Source organism: Babylonia areolata, chromosome 13 (genome assembly GCF_041734735.1).
Source record: "Babylonia areolata isolate BAREFJ2019XMU chromosome 13, ASM4173473v1, whole genome shotgun sequence".
Taxonomy (NCBI): Eukaryota; Metazoa; Mollusca; class Gastropoda; order Neogastropoda; family Buccinidae; genus Babylonia; species Babylonia areolata.
Genome location: NC_134888.1, coordinates 10,605,288 through 10,626,946, shown reverse-complemented (window position 1 = coordinate 10,626,946; position 21,659 = coordinate 10,605,288). Strand labels below are relative to the sequence as shown.

At 40.2% G+C, this 21,659-nt stretch overlaps 1 protein-coding gene across 1 annotated transcript in view; it reads left to right on the top strand.

Moving 5' to 3' along the window:
- LOC143289050 (cullin-4A-like) overlaps nucleotides 1-21,659 on the top strand; it is a 200,259-nt gene that overhangs the window by 61,872 nt on the left and 116,728 nt on the right. The window contains exons 5-9 of the mRNA XM_076597859.1: nucleotides 348-510; nucleotides 2,300-2,389; nucleotides 8,123-8,205; nucleotides 13,967-14,034; nucleotides 14,442-14,560. Coding sequence (XP_076453974.1) covers nucleotides 348-510; nucleotides 2,300-2,389; nucleotides 8,123-8,205; nucleotides 13,967-14,034; nucleotides 14,442-14,560 — 523 coding nt within the window. The remainder of the gene's footprint in view (nucleotides 1-347; nucleotides 511-2,299; nucleotides 2,390-8,122; nucleotides 8,206-13,966; nucleotides 14,035-14,441; nucleotides 14,561-21,659) is intronic.

The following is a 21,659-nucleotide window of genomic DNA, read 5'->3' as shown; positions in this document are numbered from 1 at the left end:
AAGAAAAAGAAAAAAAATATTTAGATGTCGTGTATTGTGCATGTGAAATATGAAGATGTGTGGTTCATTGGAATATTTCAGGTTTGGCAAATTTAGAAATTTAGAGGTTGACTTTCTGTTCGAGGATGTTAGTGCCAGCCATATGCTAGGAAGAATTTTACATAAGTCATAGAAGGCTTTGCCTCTCTTGCTTGAGATTTTATTTCCTCCTGCATTGTATATTGTAGTTTTTTCTCAGCTTGAGGTTTTTTTTTCCTTTCTTTTTTTTTTTGGTTTTTTTTTTGAAAGAGTGTGTGTTTTTTGTTTTTGTTTTTTTTTGTTTTTTTTTTTGTTGTTGTCTGTTCTAGGGATATGGGGTTGGACTTGTTTCGTACTCACATTATCAGCCATCGTACAGTTGAGACACGTACAGTGGATGGACTGTTGAGCCTCATAGAGCGGGAAAGATGTGGAGAGACTGTCAACAGACAATTGCTGAAAAGTCTACTTCGTATGTTGACAGATTTACAGGTATGTTCTCAATCTGCTTTACAGGTATGTACTCATCTGCTTTGAAAAAAAAAAAAATTACGATGTAAGAATTTAGAATGTTGTCAGAACCTAATTGTCATGATTTCACTTCTTTTGGATCCCTGTGAATATGAATCCACACTAAATATATTTGGTCAGATTGATGGTGTTCGATGATAAAAAGTGATCAGCTCATGTGTTTTGATAAGATAACTTTATAGTCATAGTTTCAGGAATGTAAGATAAATTGATAGTCATAGTTACAGGGATGTGAGAGCTACTCGTAGAGTGATGTCCTAGAGGTAACGCGTCCGCCGAGGAAGCGAGGTCCCATGTGCAGCATGCACTTAGCTCACATAAAAGAACCCATGGCAACAAAAGGGTTGTCCCTGGCAAAATTCTGTAGAGAAATCCACTTCGATAGGAAAAACAAATAAAACTACATGCAGAGGGGAAAAAAAGAAAAAAAAAAGATGGGTGGTGCTCTCAGTGTAGCGACACTCTGTCCCTGGGGAGAGCAGCCTAAATTTCACACAGAGAAATCTGTTGTGACAAAAAAAGAGGAATACAAATAAATGCGCTTTTTCATTTCATTAAAAAAATTTTTTTTTTAAATGTCTGTCAGTTGGGCGTTACTGTCGCAGAAAAGCCCCAGAGACCATTCCTGAGATCTGTGCAAATTTGGAGACAAAATGGGAGGAGGGGTTGAAACTTAGGTATGGTATCGCTGACACCGGCCATTGTGACACTAGTGCCAATGTATTTGATGACAAAATCAGAAAAAAATTAAACTGACTGCCACACTCTTTTCACCCATCTCGATAATGAAAGAATAAAGTAAACTAAAAATTTGTTTGAAAAAAAAACCCCAAAACACTGAAACATTCATATTTTCTCTCTGTACTCAAAGGAAGTAAAGATTGATGAGTGGAGAAGTGACGTCATGCCACAAGAGAGCAGAGTCAACGGCAACAGTTAATGTTTAAAAATATTTCATGTCTACAATGTCGAGATGAATCTTTTGACTTTCAGTTTTAGATCCCATCAAAATGAGCTTTACTAGCTGCAGTCATGAAGTGTTTTGTCACATCATCGGCGAAGGTAATTTCCGAAAAGCCTGGAATCAAATGCACTGAACACTGCAACTTCAGCAACTAATGTGTGCGGCAGTACCAACAGCCCTAGGGTCTTAACAAGGATGGAGATCATGCTGTGTGTGAGGGAGTGAGTGAGAGTATATATGAGTGTCTCTCTGTGTGCATGTGTGCGCACGCTTATGTGTGTGTGTTTGTGTGTGTCTGTATGTTTGTGCACCCAGTAGTATGCCTGTGCCTGTGTGTGTGTGCACCCACGTGTACATGTGTGAAAGAGCATCTGTGTCTATGTTTGTGTATGCGAGCGATGTGTCAGTGGTCAGAGTTCAATGTCACAGCATGACCTTATGGGGAAAAAAGGTCATGGTGAAAAGAAATTGACCGTGTTAATGGTCAGAGTTCAATGTCATAGCATGACCTCATGGGAAAAAATGCAGAAGTATGACAGACTTTTTTTTTTTCATCTTATTTTCATCAGCCTTGGTACAGTGATCGGTTATGGCCAAAACATAAATACTTTGAAAAATCAAATATCAAGGTCAAAGGTCACAACATTACAGTTTTTGAAAAAGCCCTGTTGCAAGATTATATGCCTTAATGTCACTTATTTTCCATTCCATAATTTGGTTGATCAAGTGGGTCTTCTGTTGTTTGAATGCTGCAAAGTATAACATTCATTTCACTCTTTCTCCCAGATTTACCAGGAAGCCTTCGAGAAGAAGTTTCTGGAGGCAACTGAAAGACTGTACTCTGCAGAGGGACAACAGCTGATGCAGGAAAGAGATGTGAGGATAATTATTGCACTTTTATGCATCCTTCTTACTGTCAACCTCTGGTTATTTTTTTTCTGTACATACAGAATAATTCATCTGTCACAACTGTTTACAAATGGTTTAATATTTAGAAGCATTTCTTTCCTTGGCTTGTATGTATTAGAAAAAGTGAGTTAAATGTCGTCATTGGGTTTTAATTATCAGTTTCTGTTTGTGTGTGTGTCTGTGTGTCCGTGGTAAACTTTAACATTGCCATTTTCTCTGCAAATACTTTGTCAGTTGACGCCAAATTAGGCATAAAAATAGGAAAAATTCAGTTCTTTCCAGTAATCTTGTTTAAAACAATATTGCACCTCTGGGATGGGCACAAAAAAAAGAAGAAAAAAAAGAAGCCTAATTATATGCAAACTGCATTTACTGTTATATTTATATTTTTTGTATTATCTAAACTTGGCACTTTGATCTGATATTCTGACCCAACAACAAGAGCAGTCATTATTATCATTTTTTGTTCAAACAGGAACTTCTTTTGCTAAGCATGGAAGTTTTATTTATTTTGCAAACGTTTTGGTGCAGATAGTGTAGAGGGAAATTACTCTGTAATTAATGCTAGGGGACTTAATTTGCTTTAAACTGATCTTTCTCATCTTAAACATTACATTTTGAAATTATACTCAATACCTAAAAAGCTTGGATTTAAAAAAAAAGTGTATCACAAGTGAGTCTTGAAGCTCTTGCCTCTCATGTTTCGTTGTGTTTTTACAAATAAAACCATCAACAACACTACAACCATTTGGACTTGACTGCTTGCTCCACGACAGGCAAAGAAAAAGTCTTGCCACATGACCTCATATTTCAAAGATTTCTACTCATATGTAAATTAAATTGGCTTCTTGCTTTCCACAAAATGTTGTTGAGCTTCTTTGGAAAGCATACATTTTTGACTCACTTGTGTGTGTGTGTGTGTCCGTGGCAAACTTTAACATTGCTATTTTCTCTGCAAATACTTTGTGAGTTGTCACCAAATTTGGCATAAAAATAGGAAAAATTAAGTTCTTTCCAGTCATCTTGTTTAAAACAATATTGCACCTCTGGGATGGGCACAAAAAAATTAAAAAAAGAAGCCAAATTATATGCAAACTGAATTTATTGTTATATATATATATATATATATATATATATATATATATTTCTTTCTTTTCTTTTTTTTATTCTCTAAACATGGCACTTTTATCTGATATTCTGACATAACAGCAAGAGCAGTCATTTTTATCATTTTTTGTTCAAACAGAAACTTCTTTTGCTAAGCATGGAAGTTATATTGCTGGTGCATATCTTTGGTGCAGATAGTAAAAAAGGGAAATTAATCTGTAATTAATGCTAGGGGGGTTAATTTGCTTTAAACTGATCTTTCTCATCTTAAACATTGCATTTTGAAATTATACTCAATACATAAAAAGCTTGTGTGTTTTACTCTCAGTGTACAGGGCTTTCACTATGTTCATTCTCCCAAGTGGTCTTTTTCAGAAAATATTAAAATCAATACTATGAGTGGACTTTTCGCTCTATTGGCTGAGCCCTGAAGGTCATGGGCAAAAATCAATTGCATACACATATTTATATATATTCAAAGCGCATGCTCATATTCCTCGCAAACATGATCGAATGACACCATTTTGTTTCAAGTTGTTGACCTGCCCGTTCAATCCTATATTCAATCAACAATACACAATAACATGTGATGGAAAGTTGGAGAAGGAGACCGTTAAATATTTATTCTGATAAAGATTTGTGAACGCCTCATCACATACTGGATTATGCCACAAACTGCCATAAAAATATCCACAAAATCAGTCAGAATTCACAGTTAAAAATAATAAACCATGAGAGTTAATACCCTTGATGAAACGTAAAAATTTCCAGTCTTGACTTTTCTCAAAATGAAGTCCTTTTCACTTCATACGATGTTTAGAAGTACTTGTACTTGGCTCTACATGTTATTAGTTTCACAAAATACTCAATTTTCATATCAACTTTAAAACTATAAAACTAGAATGAACATAAAAGAGAAATTGAATCGGCCGTGTCATACATTCATGGTGGGTGTAACTAAACTTGTACGTCTATCTAGATCCAGAGAAAACAGCTAAATATTGCAGTGTGATTGCAGTGATAGCCACATCTCCTTTACCACGGACTTAAAAAGAAATTTTAATTGCCCTTAAAGATGTTTTGAATGCCCAAGATAGAGCAGAATAATATGATTTAAACAGCATTCTCACTGCGAATACTGCAATAGATTTATTGCCCTTTAAAAAAGCATGTTTAAATATTACATTTTTGAACGTCAGATAAGGAGTCACGATAGTGTAGTGGGTAAGACAGTTTCTTCTCACCTGAACATGTGGGGTTCGAATCTGCCGTCAGGATTTTTTTTTTCCTTTTTTTTTTTAACCCGAGGCTTTATAATAACAATTACAGAACACATTTTAACAATTAGATTTTTTTTTTTTTAGTGTATCACAAGTGAGTCTTGAAGGCCTTGCCTCTCGTATTTCAATGTGTCTGCATGTGACAATACAGCATATCTATCAGCCTGATATTTTCACTGCTGTGGAATGCAATGAATTGATATATGAAATTAAATACAAATTTTTAACAAGATAAGTATCTATGTCATGGTACTGATTGGTTCCAAACATTGAACTCATCAAAATGGACTCCATGATTGAGCATTCATAGTCCTTCATTGCTCTGCATGAAAATGTGATTGAGCATTGTGGAGAATCTTTTCACATGGGTTGTGGAACATCTTAGCTGTGTAATGGTTTAACGATTTCAAGGCCAACATGATCAGAAAGAGGAGATGATATTCTTCCATTTTGAATTAGTAGCTGTTTAAAAGATGTCAGTCTGAGAGCTAATCATGATTGGACAGAGCAGTCTATTTCCTTTAAAACAGTACAATTATTTTTGTTTACATTTTATCAAATAAAACAGAAAGAACAGGCCTACAAACAGATTAATACATAATTCATAGAATACCGTCAATGAAAAATAACAGTTGTTGAAAAGTGACCCAAATTAGTGTTTCCTGCGGTTTGTCTCCGTCATTTAGGGGGTGTTTCCTGGAATACCCGTTTTGATACATCATGAATCATGAATTTAGAATCATTACAGTATTGTATTCTTCCTTATCTATTTGTGTTTATGGGCTGCATTTTCCATATTCACTTGTATCAGTGAGTGTGCTTTGATGTGTATGACCATTTTTACCCTGTATATAGGCAGCCATACTCTTTGTCTTTTTGGGTGTGCATGCTCGGTTTATTAGCATTTCCATTTCCTAAGAAACACTGACATGGTTAACAGCATATTTGGTTTTTTATATGTGCATACACTAGAAGTGGATTAAGGTGCTAGCAGGTGTATTTATATATTGACCTTGGAGAAAATGTCCACTTTGTCACCCATTTGGTGATATGGTGCCGACACTAGATAAAATCCCGAACCCTCAGATTGAAAGACCAACTCCGCTCATCAATGGTTTCTGTCACTTACTTTGCTTTTTGCCATTGCTGTATCTGTTACCAGAAGAAATGTCATTTAATTACTTTTTTCTTTCACCTTTTTCTGCTTTCGTTCTTTGTAACCCGTTAAGTGTTTATAAGACATCAGCCGACGTCCTGCACAAAGTGTTGCCATAGTGCCTGTAAAGCGTCCACTGACATCTGCATCTATTTTGATTTTTCCTTCATCGGAGTTGGTACAATGAACATGAACAGAATCTGAATGGTTAGTTTAATGTGTCTGGATTTTCATACTATTTAAGTGAGCATTTGTCAGGTGGAAGACCCCATTCTTCTGAATCATGATTTGCTAACTGGTCCACTTGGAGCGCATGTGTAAAGAGGGTTTGCCTCACATGCCAAAAGGATGTGGGACACTGTCTCGTGAAGACAGAGGTCAAGTCAGCGGATTTACACAACTTTGCAAGCTGTGCAGATGATTATGTACGAGTATAAAGATGAGAGATGGATCTATTTTGTCTTATGATTTGTTTGAACTTCAAGATGATGACAATGACAGTGACAAAACTGACAGCAGTATTTGACACTTTCTTTAGTCCATCTATCAATCAGACATCATTTCTGAGAGAGTGATCATGACTGACAGTGAAGATATGGTACTTACGAAATTTGAGAAGAGGGGGAGGAGAGATAGAGGAGTGGTGTAAGACAAAATGTCATAGAGGGTGGGTAAGGGGGTGTGGCCTCGACCTGTCATTGACTGTCTTTTGACAGTGATCAACTGTGGGGAATGGCAACAGTCAATAATCCACAATTTTCATAAAACCCAGGGTTGACAGATGATAGATGGGAATCACATGTTTTTTTTTTACTTTTTTCACACCTTCAGTCACTGATCAGTTGACTGATTCTTTTTAGAAGAGGCAGACCGGATGCACAGCCGACGCTTTATCAGATCAGTTACAACCAGGAGGAAGTGAACAATTTTTATCATCAAAGCACTTTCTCCTCTGAAGGGGAACTCTCTTAGGTGCAAGAAAAGCTTGACAGTTGACGGCTCACTTTCTGAGAACATGATTGACTTTTAATGTTGACTGAACCCACATGTGTCATTGCTGGGACAGTTATTCAGTTACATAACTATAAGTATTGTGATTGTTATGATAAACTTATAAGTAATTTTCTTTTCTTTTACAAGTATAATCAGACAATAAGCATGTTATTTCCAACTGTATTTTGTTTGTTTTCTTTCTGGGTGTCATTCGGCGGAGGGGAAAATAGACCTTTTTTTTAATGCATAAAAAATATTGTCTTCACTTTGAAATACCTGAATAGTTATCTAGATTCAAAATAATTTGTGGAAAAGTTGGTATTTATAATTCGCATTCATTTTCATTCACAAAAATGTTTACTTTTGTTCTGTAACTTCTGTAGTGTTCTTGCTAAAAAAAAATGTTAACTTTTATTACCTGAATCCTCAAAATTCCCTGGCAAGGGGAAAGCACTTAAAAAAAATTCTTTGGCATTGAATGGATTAAATAACACTGGTGTTGTTTATTGTTGTTCTTTTTGTACATGTTATATAACAAATTATGTTTCTGTTTGTTGATACCATTACTTTGACACATGTACATGTCTGTTTACAGAGTTCGAATTTAACTCTTTTTTTTTTTTTTTGAGTGCCAGTCAGGCACTGTGGACAAAACATTTGAGTGCCCAATTGTGGTTTTGGGTGCCAGCATGATAGAATGAAATAAAGTCTTTGGTTGAGTTATATTTTGCATTTGTGTTGTTTGGAAAACCACATTCAAAATGTCCACATGCCTGAACTCCATGGGCCTGTTCTTTTAACACTGAAGATGGGAAACTTTGTTGGTAATGTGCCATGAACGTCAACATCCTATTGCATACGCGCAAAGATGCTGCTCCGCGAAGTGAGTTGCAGCGAATGAGCTTGCTTTCTTGGTGTGTCTTTTACTTGATTTTCTTTCGCCTCTTAGAAATTTTTGAGTGCCAACTGGGCACTCTTGACAAAAAATGTGCGTGCCCGAGCCAACTTGTCGTAGCATTTGCACATGGGCAGCTGCTAAATTCGAACCCTAGTTTTGAAAAAAATGTTATTAAGAACCTAGTCTCCAAGGAAAAAAGGAGAGTTACTGGTAATAATGAATCAATTGTACAGTTTATAATAATTTTTGCTTTGCATATTAATCAGGTACCAGAGTATCTGATGCATGTGGACAAAAGACTGAATGAGGAGAATGAACGTCTTCTTCATTACCTAGACAACACTACCAGGTAAGTTAAAAGAAAACCTACTCACACTTGAATGAAGGGTGGATTGTTATTGCAATTAGTTTTACATGGACGTTGTCTTCACCTCTTATCATTGTCTTTATTTTGCATAAACTGTACTAAAATGTTCCTATTCATTTTGTATAAACTGAATTGGCTAATTTGTGCATATTGTAAACTGTCTGACACACCTGATTACTCTCACAGTTCAGTTATTCAGTGTACAATTTGAAGATATTTTGTACTGTCCTGTGGCAGACTTCTCAAAGGTTTGTTCCAGGGTTGACTGAATCTTTGGTTTGTGTTTCTTATTATTGATTCTTGTAATGTCATGGTTTTTTTTTCTAGAGACATAATCAGATCATGTGTAAAAGACAACTTTTGGTCATTTACAAAGGTGACCCAGTCTAAGCTAATTGTTTGTTCTGTGCCCTTATCTCTATCAAGTTTTATGTATTTTCAACATGTTTCGCTCTCTGACATACAGCTACATTACATCTCTAACAGAATTGTCGAGAGCTCAGTCTAATATCATCATCTTAGATGGAACAGACTATAAATAAATAAATGAACTTGTCGAGCATGACTTTTTAAAATTTTTTTATTTTATTTTAAAGTGTATGGCATTTTGATATAGTCTGTGGTTAAGATGTTGATCTGTGAAAAGGCACAGAGCTGTGTGACATAATTTTCTCTCTCCTTTTTTATTTCTTTTTTCCTGAGTGGAAGGCCCTTGTTGAATTGCCTTGGTCGGGCTGAATTTTACCTTTCTTGGGTAGGTTCACTAAAGCAAAAATACCCCATGTTTGGATAAGCAAACCAATTGAGAATAAGTGTTCCATTGCTCCTCTGTCATCATTCAGCTTATCCGTATTCGGTCGTAATTACAAAACTCGCTCGCAGGCTTCACGACTTGCAAAGATGCCTGATTTCGTTGATCGTCTTCAGTCATTGACAAAATGAGAAAACTCACTAAGGATTAGAGGATTTTTGCAGCAGAAATCAATAAATGAGTGAATAATAAGTGGAACTGGGTCTGGCAAGATGAGATTGTGAAAACAGAAGTGAAGAATAAAAAAAAAAACTTCACGGGTAGGCGACGTCATTCACAAAATTGACACTGCGGGCAAGGCCAAGTGCGATTGGTGTCAGATTGTAGGGGTGCAACTCTTCAGTCTAGGCACGGAAATCTGTTTTCACATTTGCATTAAAAACGGAGCGTCTGTTTTCTAGAAGAAAAAAGAAAGAAAGAAAAAGCCGATGGGCCGTATTATATCGTTTACCGATGATCTGCCAAAAATGAAAACGGAATGCTCTTTCGAAAGCGTCGTTTCTTGATCCGTTGAGAGGCAATCCAGTGACCTGTCAGAGCACCAAAATCAAAGTCCGAAAGTTTCCTGACGCACTGTGAAAAGCATGCACGCGCGGACATGCACACACATGCCGTCGATGACACACACACACGCATACACACACACACACACACACGTGGCACAGACACACACACACACACACAAACTTGCACACACGCACAGATACATCAGTGCGCGCGATCTCCATCCCTGTCAAGCCACAAGGGCCGTGGGTACATCTGCTTGACCCTCTGTTCATTCTGCAGAAGCTGCCAACGTTTGCCACTGGATGCACAAGTAACATTCAGTGTTGGGATTGAAACAGAAACTTTGTAGCAACTTATTGACGTCAGTGCCTTTTCTGACACAGCTGAGGCTTCTGTAGTACAGACAGTTCATGGCAAGAGTCAGTGTATTTAGATTTGAGTCCTATAGCCGGCCAGATTACTGAAGTTACACACATACGCACACTGAGACACGCACACTGAGACACGCACACTGAGACATGCAGCTGAATTGAATGCGCGTGTGCGCGCACACACACACACACTTTGAAAAAAAAACCCACATGAATGCATTCACATATACTCTGTTTCTTATTTTATCTCTCACTTCTTCACACTCGCACATGTGCACACATAATATTATGAACACTCACACAGTCACACAGAGCTTAATAATACGCACATGCGCGTGCACACTGACACACTGTCTCTCTCTTTCAAGCACACACACACAGAAATTGAAAACACACACACACACACACACACACACACACACACACAGAGAATTGTATTTAAAGCAATGCACATATATGCACACATACAAACTTGCACTATTTCCTCCCACCTTCCCCCCCACCCCCCTCTCTAACTCTTTGTCCCTCTCTCCCTCTTTCTTGCATATACACAGAGTTGTATTGAAAACACACACACACACACACACACACACACACACACACACGGAGAGAGGGATCCATTGAATTTGAAAGCAGTGCATACACATGCACAAATACAACTTGCATTCTTACCTCCTACCATCTCCCCTCTCTTTCTGTCTGCCTCACTCTGTCTTTTGTTCACACACAGTTGAATTGAAGCCACACATACACACGCGTGTGCACACATGCGCTCACTTGCTGTCTCTCTCTCTCTCTCTTTCTTTCTCCACTGAACACACACACGCATGCACACACACACACAGTCCATGCTGGGGAACTCTCAGCGGATCCGGATCCGCTATTTTCAGCCGAAGAGCAGTTGATTTCAGAGGGAAAAAAGTCACTCCCTAACCCCTGCCCCCCTCCTGCTGACTTCACTTTCATGATTTGCTGAGGTACCCCTCCCCTCTTTCTTCAGTCTCCTACCAGTGCTGAGAGAGCGTGCTGCCCGGGTAGGTGAAGTTGTTGACTGCCTGAAGGTTCTGCCCCTTCACTGTGATGCAAGGCTCCTGGTATGACTTTCCTGAGGCAGGCTGGTACATAACTTAACTCTATCACCGTGTACCTCAGCTGGGTGGATTTTAACTTCATGCAAGGTGTTCAGTGGCCGTGTGTAGCCTGGAAACGGGCTACTTTTAGTACTTTTCATGAGGAAATTTGTTACCTTTCATCACAGATTCAGCATAAGTGTTTGGGATCATTGGAAAAAAAGAATCTTTCATCTATCACACTGTTGTGTTTTTGTTACTGTTTACTTCCTCTTTTGTATTAGCCATGCCACGAAACAAAGACACCCAAAGTGGAAAAAAAGCAAAACTTATAATCTACACAAAACATACCAAAGGATGTGTGAATACATCAGATAATAATGTAATAATAAAATCTTTCACTCACCTCAAGCATCCAAAGAGGTAATCTTGAAAAATAATGTAAAATTCAGCTTCACACACAAGCACAAAAGAAAAGATGATGGGAAGCACACACTGTCACTTTTGGCGCGGAATTGTCTCCTCACTGAAGATTCACAAAGTTTGTTTTACTGTTCTGTTCAGTTTCTGTCCGTCTGAAAATAGCCCACAAGTCAGAATTATAAACTGAATGTGTGTGTGTGTGTATGTGTGTGTGTGTGTATGTGTGTGTGTGATCACTGGCTAACCACAACACAAAGACATAGTGTCGTAGACTGATTCAGTGATTGTTCACAGCACATACACTGAGACTGACACACAGAGACTGACTGAACACACACACACACACACACACACACACACGCACGGTATGGTTTGAATGGTGCATGATCTAAATTCAGCACCTCAAAAAGTACAGACAGATGAAAATGTAAACTGACCGGTGAAAGCAGGAACACAGAAAGTTCTTTATGTCGTGCACCCACGTTTGCTGCCTCTGATTTCCAGCAACAGCAGGTTGCACATTGTTGTTGTTGTTGACTGGTTCATCATTTCTTCGATCAACAACCATGGAATCATCATTGTCACTGCCGCTTTCTCCGTTTTCGAGCTGAAAATCTGGATCGCCATGACCTACACGTGTCTCCTCAGTATTGTCAGTTTCTTCGCCATTTTCACTGTCATCCGTAACGACAACATCTTCAAGTATATTGTCTTCATTTTCTCTGTCTTCATCTCCATTTTTTGAAGAGTACCTTCATCATTCTGAACAACTTCTTGAAGCACTTCTTCAAGTGACACGACCGTCGGCCTCATCCGTTGCGACGCCATCCTTGATAGCAAAATGACTGGTCTCGAGTCCTTTTTTTCAAGTTGGGGATTCGACTAGATAACGCTGACTAAAAATAGACGGATGATTGGTATGTGGAATTACATGCATTTTTTTTCCCTCAGACTGTTGACAGGCAGTCTTTGTTTCGAAACAAAAATTGGCACGCAGATGCGCATGCTCTGTGTTCTACAAATGGCGCTATCATGCAGATATGCGTGAGACGTGCTCAGTGAAGCTTCGGCCTTTGCGCATATATGCGTAGTATGTTGTTATAAAGTTAAGTCTTTTTGGTGCTGATGGTGAGGCCGAAGTTGTCGCAGGCTTGTGAGAAGCAGTCCATTTCACACTGCATCTTCTGCTCTGTGCTGGTATGGGGTGCACAGTCATCAGCAAACAAGAAGTCTCTGATGACAGTCTCTTACACCTTTGTAACAGCCTGCAGGCGCCTGAGGTTGAACAATCTCCCGTCAGTCCTGTACCTGATGTGGATTCCTTCTTCTTTGCAGTCATGGAAGACATCTGTCAGCATGGCAGAGAATACCATTCTGAACAGTCCGGGCGAGAACAAAGCGTCGTTTGATGCTCTTTGTCACTGTGAAGGCCTCTGATGTTGGGAAGAAAAACAACAAACAAACAAACAACAAACCTATCTCACATATATCTTCTCCATAATGAAAAGAGAAATATAATCCGTTGAACTAGCACAGTTAGGAAGATTGTGCAGAATGCCAATAGATATCAGTGAAATCGATTGACTCACTGACAGTATAGATTTCAGAGGTCTGATGATCGATTCACTATTTCGGAAGTCCGTTGATCAATTCACACTCAAGTACAGACTTAACTCTCTTTATCGGCGAAACTCGGTCAGTCAGTATCTAGGTCACTCATTATGATCAACTTTTACAAGGTTCTCATGCAGAAATCACTCAAACATTTCAAAAACATCTTCAGAATCGTCATTCAGATTACGCCAAAGTTCTCAGCAGTCATCAAACTCATCTTGCAACTTTGAAAATTCAAAACTTTGGCAAAACTTAACCAAATCGGAACCCTGAAAAGTTCAGAATGTTCATCAGGAAGTAGTGAAAACGAGGCAGTGACTACAAGAATCTTGTTCATATAAACAACAATGGCTGCGCCCATTGTAAGCACATGTTAGCAGGCGCTCCAGGGTTTGAGACAGTGAATTTTTAGCAGGTGCTAGCGGGCTCTCCATGGTAATAAGGGTTTTAATTAGCTTCCGTATTGTATATTTTTTGTACCTGAATTTTTTTCTTTCAATTTATCATCCCAGAATCCTCAATTCTCAGGACAAAATTGCCTGGCATTGAACGGGTTAATACCAACAAAGTGAAGTATTTTGTCTTTCCAAGTAAATGTTTGGTGAATATTATTTCTGTATTTTTCTTTCAAAACATCACTCTAAAGAAATCGTGCAGAGTATTTTCCCACTAGCCTGTAGCCTGTACAAACTATGTTTGAAAAGCCAAACCGTTGAATCAGTTCATTGGTACAGTATTCCATTTAGCATCTAAACTATTTTTGAAATGTCAAAATCATTCATTTATTTCCATGACTAAATACTTAATTTCTTCCCCCCATCATCTCTTTCTAAACCAGTCTGCTTATTTTACTATTGTTCACAACCAAGTGGGACTGATTTTTAGAACAGTAAAGGATTTGTCATGTTGTGGAGTAAATGTTATTAACCTAAAATATGGGTGTCCAGGAAACCTCTTGTGGGCTGTGTGGAGAAGCAGCTACTGGAACAACACTTGACACAGATTCTACAGAAAGGTCAGTGGGCTGGCATGCTGTGTATCTCTCAAGCTTATTTGACAATATTTAATTATCAAAAGTAAAAATTGATTACTTTTTCATTTTCTTTGACTGTTTCTTTGTTTCAGTCTTTGCCTCACACTGTCTCTATTTCTTTGTCTTTATTTCTCAGTTTCTTCCCTCTGTTTCTCTATCCCATTCTTTTTCTGTCCTTCATGTGTGTATATCTTGTTTTTATTTCACTTTATATGCTGCTTCATTCTGAACTACTATCACTAAATGGATCTTATAAAAAAAATATTAAAAAAAAAACCCCAAAAAACTTTCAGTATTGCAAAACTACCAGCCACAGATGTTTCTGATATTGATGTGAAGCTCCATTGGTTTGGAGCTGTAAATTTGTGTATGCATTGTGGGTTGTGCAGGTTTGGATCAGCTGTTGGATGAAAACCGCATCACAGATCTGACACTGTTGTATCAGCTGTTCTCAAGAGTCAAAGAGGGACTGAAAGAACTGGTGATGTCTTTCAGTGCCTACATAAAGGTATTTACAGTGAGCAAACAATCAATTTAGACTTTGGCTTTGGGAAATTTAACCTGCTTTGGCTGATGAGTGGTTATACATTGTGGGTAGTTTTGTAACTAGTTGGGATGGGGACAAGGTCATTCTAAGGGATATACTGGTAATGTGATATTATGAGAGGCATGGTTGTTCATAAAATGTTGGGTCCTCATGTGGAGGGTGTCATTTTACAGGTCATTTTAAATGGATTTCCACTGTACTTCAAAGGCATGGAGCATCTTGACTTTAGGTAGTTTCTGACATGGAAACATTTTGTTTGGGTATTTTCAGGCATGCATAGATTTTTGTTATCTGGTCTCTTAATTTCTCTGTCAAATTATTGTTTAGTGATGGCATTTTTTCTATGACAAAAATAGACTTCACCCATTTCACCTCCAAAAATAAGACAAGAACTCGCATTCAAATTTGCTGAACCAAATGTCATTTTCTTGCACTTTTAAGATAATTTGAAAACCACTGTTGGTTTGCTCTCCGGTGATTTAGCTGCAAAAAGTGCATTCACCAAGTTGGATATTATGACAGTGACATCCAGCATAACAAAAGTTTTTGATGAAGCTTGACAGTGAAGTTTTGATGAAAAATTGCAAAAATAGTGAGTCCCAGACCTGCCATGCCTTCCATTCTCAGGGCAATTTATCACTGTCGGTAGCAAGCAGTAATTAGTTACTGTACTTTTTACCTTTGACTTGAAGTAGATGCTAAAATGGTGATAGCCTTGAGATGGCTTTAGGGGTCGACGAGGCTCTAAACACTATAATGTGATTGGATTTGACTGTCAGTAGCATGCTTGATTCCGCTCTTCAGGCTTGCCCCCACCCATCCCCCAAAAAATCTGCCCATGCAACAACAACAACAAAAAGCCTGTTTTGCGATCACTGACAGGAACACCTTTTGGGAAGTTCCAAAAGGCCATTCCTGAGATATGTGCAAATCCAGGGAGAAAATAGTGTGGGATGGGGTGGGGGTGACACAGAGAGTGATGTCACCCACCACAGTTGTTATGATGCTACTGTCGATGTGTGATGACAAAACTTGAAGAAAAACTTTTTACAGCAGCCACCTTCACTTTATCTGTTCTGATAATGAAAGGCCTGTTTCTCATATAGTCTATGTTGATCCAAGAAATTAATGATAATGGTGATAAGTTTATTTGTATAGCGCCTAATCAAATGATTTCACTCAAAGCGTTTTACAATACAATAGTTCCAGTAAAAATATCACCCATCAAAACGTGCAGGCTTGTCCAAGTAAGTGAGCAGACATAATGAACTTTGACACCAGCTGTCATGGCGAAGTGGTTAGCATCGTGGACTGACAACTGGGAGCATGCAAGTTTGAATCCCAGCAGAGGTGGGTTTTTCGGCCTGCGACTGGCTCCTACCCAGAGTTGAGTGTGCTATGGGCTTAAATTGGAAGATTGGGACCACACAGTTGAGTATCATCCACCTCACGGATGCGTCTTTGGGTGTGTTGCTCTAAGTTCCTGACCATCACTGCAAGTGTCTGAATCTCTCAGGCCTGGTTGACACCAGGATATCATTATGACAGGAAGCGTAGAGTACAGCCTTGTCATGTAGTCCCAAACCTAAATGGACCTCCACAGCGGCATCGTCATCATCATCGGCATTGTCATCGTCCTTCTTTTCCCTTATCATCAGTATGAATAAAAAATCCCAATTTCTGTGGCCTTTCATGCCCTGCTGTTATGGTGACCTCAGTTTTGATACCCAGATCTGTTTATGCTACGACTTAGGCATAGCATTCTCCTCTTTTGAAGCTATTGCTACGCTGCTACACATCAATTCGTAAAACGCTGCAAATGTCTCATTGCTGCCTAAGCTGTTCACTCCCGATACAATCCAAACACAGATCCATGTTTTGGGGATTTTTTTCATCTTCAGCAAGGGGCACACATTTTTCAGCTCATGGGATGGCAATTCTTTGTTTTATTCCCCATCGCCGCCATCACACTCATTAAGAGAGTGGTTAGGTAATCCCCACCCAACGCTAACACCCAGACAACATAAACACAGATCAAAATAATTCATAGTTTACATACATTTATTCAAACATACACAGATTTCAACCAAAGAAATTGTAACTGCAATCAACTGTAATAAATGATACTCGCAGATGATGACAGAATGGATAAATGAATAACCGTGAAAAACACAGAACTTGAGGACACAGCTGTCCAGCAGCAACCAGTTTTGAGAATGAGTTTGATCTTTGGATGCTTGATACATAGAAATAATGAAACAAAAAGAAAGCAAGAAAACTGAAGCACTCTGCACAACACAAGAAGAAAAGATGATGACTTGAATGGCGAAAACTGAAGAAACAAAGGTGATGACAATGAAGCTAGCTGCAAAATCCATGATGACACATGTCCAGCAGGGTACTCCTACCCTCTCAGCTGGAGTATACAGAACACAGAAACATAGAAATATGGCTGCCTGGAGGAAAACGATTCTCCACATGAGGGTGCCAGCTGACTGGGCAAAAAGCCCCCCAAATCCCAGACAGGCACAACCTTCCAGCAAGAAGGCTGCGGGCACAAAGCCTCAAAAAGTCCCACTGACATGAGAAAGAGACTTGAAACTCTGTTCAGCATGGACAGAAACGCAAAAACAAGACGTCACACATGAAGAATATACAACTGGGTGCTACATACACAAAATGTAGGGTCCAGTGGGGAGAATAAATGGGGAAGGAGGCACAGGACAACTCTACTGGTGATTGTCATGAGTTGTGACAGCCGCCCTTAAGTGTTTTCATGATAAGTGCTCAAAGCAATTGTGTGCCCAAGCACAGACTCACACAATAGATGAATGTGTCTCTCTTTTATGATCCAAAATAGTGGACAAGAAACGACAGCGCAAAACGTCAAATGAAGAATCAGATTGTGAAATTGTGCAGTCTTAACGTCAAAGTCAGATTGCAAGAAAAAAAAAAGGAGGAGCAAAAGTTAATCAGTTCATATCACCAGATGTACCCTTGCCTTGTTTCGTCAAAGAATGGGCCATACTTTGTTTTCTGCATGATATACAAAACTGACTTGGCAGGTTGTTTGATTGTACTCAGCGCTGCAATGCCAAGACACATGTGGACAATGAGAAAGCCATTGGAAAGCTTAAATCCATGGCTTCATTCTTTCAGCCCCAATGGAATTGGAATCATCAATCATATTTATAGCCAATGTACTGCATAAGTTTAATATATGGGCTTTCTTCAAGTTCTTTTCTAATATCATCATCTTAGATGAACAGACTATAAATAAATAAATAATTCAAGTTCTTCTATGGTCTTTCCTCATGTTCTTCAGTCAGTCATTTAGAATCCTGATGTTTATAGCCCAGTGGACTATCAAGTTCATGGATATAAATTTAAGTTCTTCATCCTGTTTATTGCCCATCTGATCAGAACCAAGTTTGATTGGAAATCTGCTCCCCTTTGACACATTTGATCGCTAATTTCTTCAATTGAAAGCATTTATGTGACCCTGGTTACTACTATACTAGTGTGTGTGTGCATTTGACATGTATGTAATTATTAATAAATGTCTGTTTTGGGATGAACATCAACACTAACAGTTGCCTGTTCCCTTCATCTACCAGTCTGAGACATACATCTCATCTCATCTCATCTATCCCTTGACCCGTGGGTGGGTCGTCGGGGCACCATGGATGACTGCCTGGTCAGCTCGCGCCACCCGCCTCGGTCCTCAGCGGCCCTTTGAGTTGTGGCAAATGGCAGGCCCGTCCACTCTTTGATGTTGTCCTCCCACCGCTTTCTCTGTCTGCCTCTCTTCCTCCTTCCTTGTACGGTACCCTGCAGGATGGTCTTGGCTAGGCCGTCTGATCGTGTGACGTGTCCATACCAGCGGAGCTTGCGTTCCTTCACTGTGGTTAGCAGGTCTTTGAATGGGCCAATGGCGTTTTGGACTCTTCTTTTCACTTCCTCATTTGTGATGTGGTCTTTGTATGTAATGTTCAGGATCTTGCGGAAGCATCTCATTTCCAGGGCCTGGATTCTTCTCTGGAGTTCTGCAGTGAGGGTCCAGGATTCGCAAGCGTATAGAAATATTGAGAAGATGAGGGAGCGCATTAGTCTGATTTTGGACGAGAGGGAGATCTTTTTGTCCTTCCATATAGTCTTCAATCGACTCAGTGCGATATACATCAATACTGATTAAATGCAGTTTTATCAAGCTGTTTATGTAAGGTAAGAAAACCATTCATTTGTCTTTATCATGATAATATAATATTTTTTTCAACCTCGGCTGTAAGAAATGCTACAATTTGCTTCTCTGAAACGACACTTTTTGCCCATCCAAGCTATACTTGTATCTGTTTGGGGGTAAACAGGTCCGGATACCCCTCCACTTCTGTGCTTGGGGTGAGTCTTGTCAAGGTCTTCAGTGTTGGCGGATTCATGGGGGATTGTCGTTGAAGAGACATGGTGGTAGTCTCCACTCTGGAGGAGATGCTAACTGAGTCTGGCTCCGCGACTAAGCCATTACTGTATGAAGGACTTGGAATGAGTGGTTTGGGAGTAATGCCTTTGAAACGGTGCAGATGATGGGGCAGAAAAAAAGAAGAAAAAAAGGAACTGTGTATGACAAGACATTGCATCAAATAATTGATAATAATTTCAGTGACCTTTTATATATTGCACATAAAAACATACATATGTGCCTACGCACTTATACAATCACAATAATGAGGAGAACTATGTATGACAAGACATTGCATCAAAAAATTGATGATAAGCTCAATGTCCTTTTATATATTGCACACAAAAACATACTATATGCCTACACACTTATACAATCACAATAATGAGGAGGGGGGGGGGGATCCGTACATCACCCCTACATGCAAAAACGTGCCCAACTGAGCTGCACAACATAAAAACTGATGTGCAGAACTTGCATTCAAACATCAAAATAACAACTTCCATACATATAACCAGGCACAGACGTCAAACCACCTGCCATCAGTAATCTATGCACAGACTCGCACAACAACATCACACACTATAAAGACATCTAAGATATATACCAAACATCACAACACCCAAATGATGCAATCACAACACTGGACACCGATGTCACAACACCAGGCCAGGCCACAAGACCCCAACATCAGTCTGAACACCCAAAACCTATTACATCACAACTCCCAAACAATGCACAACCCAAACCATAACACCTAAAAATCAGCCATATCTTCCGTCCCCTCCACACAGCACCTCAACAAAACACACACTACACCGAAAACAGAAACAAGTACACTATCACAAGCATCCAGAGATTAGATAAAAGCAGTTTTGGTGTCATACGCTGTACCATTTCTAACTGATGTAAACTAGGCCAATTGGTTTGCTCTGGCCAAAATTTGTGGCTGAACTGGGGAAAAAGAAATCCCGCTCTTTGTCTGCTAGCCAATCAAATGCCATTTCCAGTCAGAACTGGTGACTCATTCCCAAAGGCCATCACTCCTCACTTGATAATCTAGTTGCTCTGTCTTTCCCAACCTGTTATTCAATTGAAAATTTTGGGGTTTTTCGTATGCTTGTTTGGTGTCATATACTGTACCATGTCAAACTGATGCAAACTAGGCCTATCGGTTTGGTCTGCTTGGCCAAATTTCACGCGGTTAACAGTGAAAAGACGACCCGTCTTACCCAGTCCGCTCTTAGCCAGTCAGACGCCTCTAAAAGCTACAAGCGCTGAATCATTCCTTTGGCCAAGGCTCTCGACGCCATCTTGTCAGGTTTACGCCCTGTCTCGTCTTATGCTTTTTTTGGCTATTAAGCATGTTTATTTGGCTTTATTTTGCTGCATGTGGCTTGATTTTATTGTATTCTTACCTTTTGTGTACTGGATTCAACTCTGCCCCCTCAAATCGTACTTTTTTTTTTTCTCTACCTGTCAGTCGATCCTGTCTTTCCTTTCTCTGTTGGGAATTGGATTTTCGCTGGGTGCCTAAGCGCGGTTACCATGCCTCGTATGTCATCCCACGATGGCAGGAATCATGATGCTGGGATTGAGACTTGGCAAGAAACTCTCCCTGGCCCGGAGCTCATGATTTCTCCCGATAGGAACCGCGGCGATGCGTCTTTCAACACAGATTGCAGAGGTGACACTCCTACCATTACAATGGTCATGAAGGGGACCGGGGGGAAAGGGGTACGAGCGTTGCCTCCTGAAGTGTCCCAGCTTGAGGCAGGAAAAAGGGGGAGTGGCAAGTCCTCTCTTCGTGGTGGGGACTCACGGCTAGGCACGAACTCAAGTGGAGGCCGCGCCCGGCCGTTACCCTGGTCCCTACTCAGAGATGGCCCTCAGGGGCCCCATTGCTGTTCCCCTCCTCCCTCCACTGCCAAACCACCTACCCCACCTCCGTCTGTGGGGGAGAAAGTTTTTGTTCCAGGGAAGGAGACAGGGTGGGGGGGTGGACCTCTACTTTGCCCTCCCCGGGCCAAGCCACCCTAGTCTCCCCATGGAGTAGCCACCTGCTTTGCAGGTCTTCCTGCTATCCAGCCGGTCTCCTCTGCTGGGGGAGGCCCGCGTGTGTCAGTTGGTTCTGGGCAGTCAGCCCGCCGGTCTTCTGGTGGTACTGACACCCAAGTCAGACCTGACCTCCCTCTGACTTGGCCAGGTTTTTCTCTTCATGGAGGTCAAGGCGCCAGTGACCCTTGGGGTTGGGGTCACAGGATGGCTGGCGCCCACGGGTGGTTTCCCCCATTCTACCCGTACTGGAGCACACCTATGGTGCACGTTGGGATGCCGGGAGGACCAGGGGCCTACCCCTTGTCCTCTCTTCCCCGGATCCAACCCAGCACATCTCACAGGGTGACACACACGGCCTCGACAAGTGGGACCGACTTCTTGTTGGTCAGGTCGAGCTCCTCGACCATTATTGCCACTCAGTCCACAAATCGGGCCTCTGTCACCCCACAGGTGACCTCTATGGTCACAACGGCCTCCTTGTCAGGACCAATGGCTGCCGACTCGCCCCACTCGGCCTGGGGTGCCTGCAGTTCCCACCTACCCAGC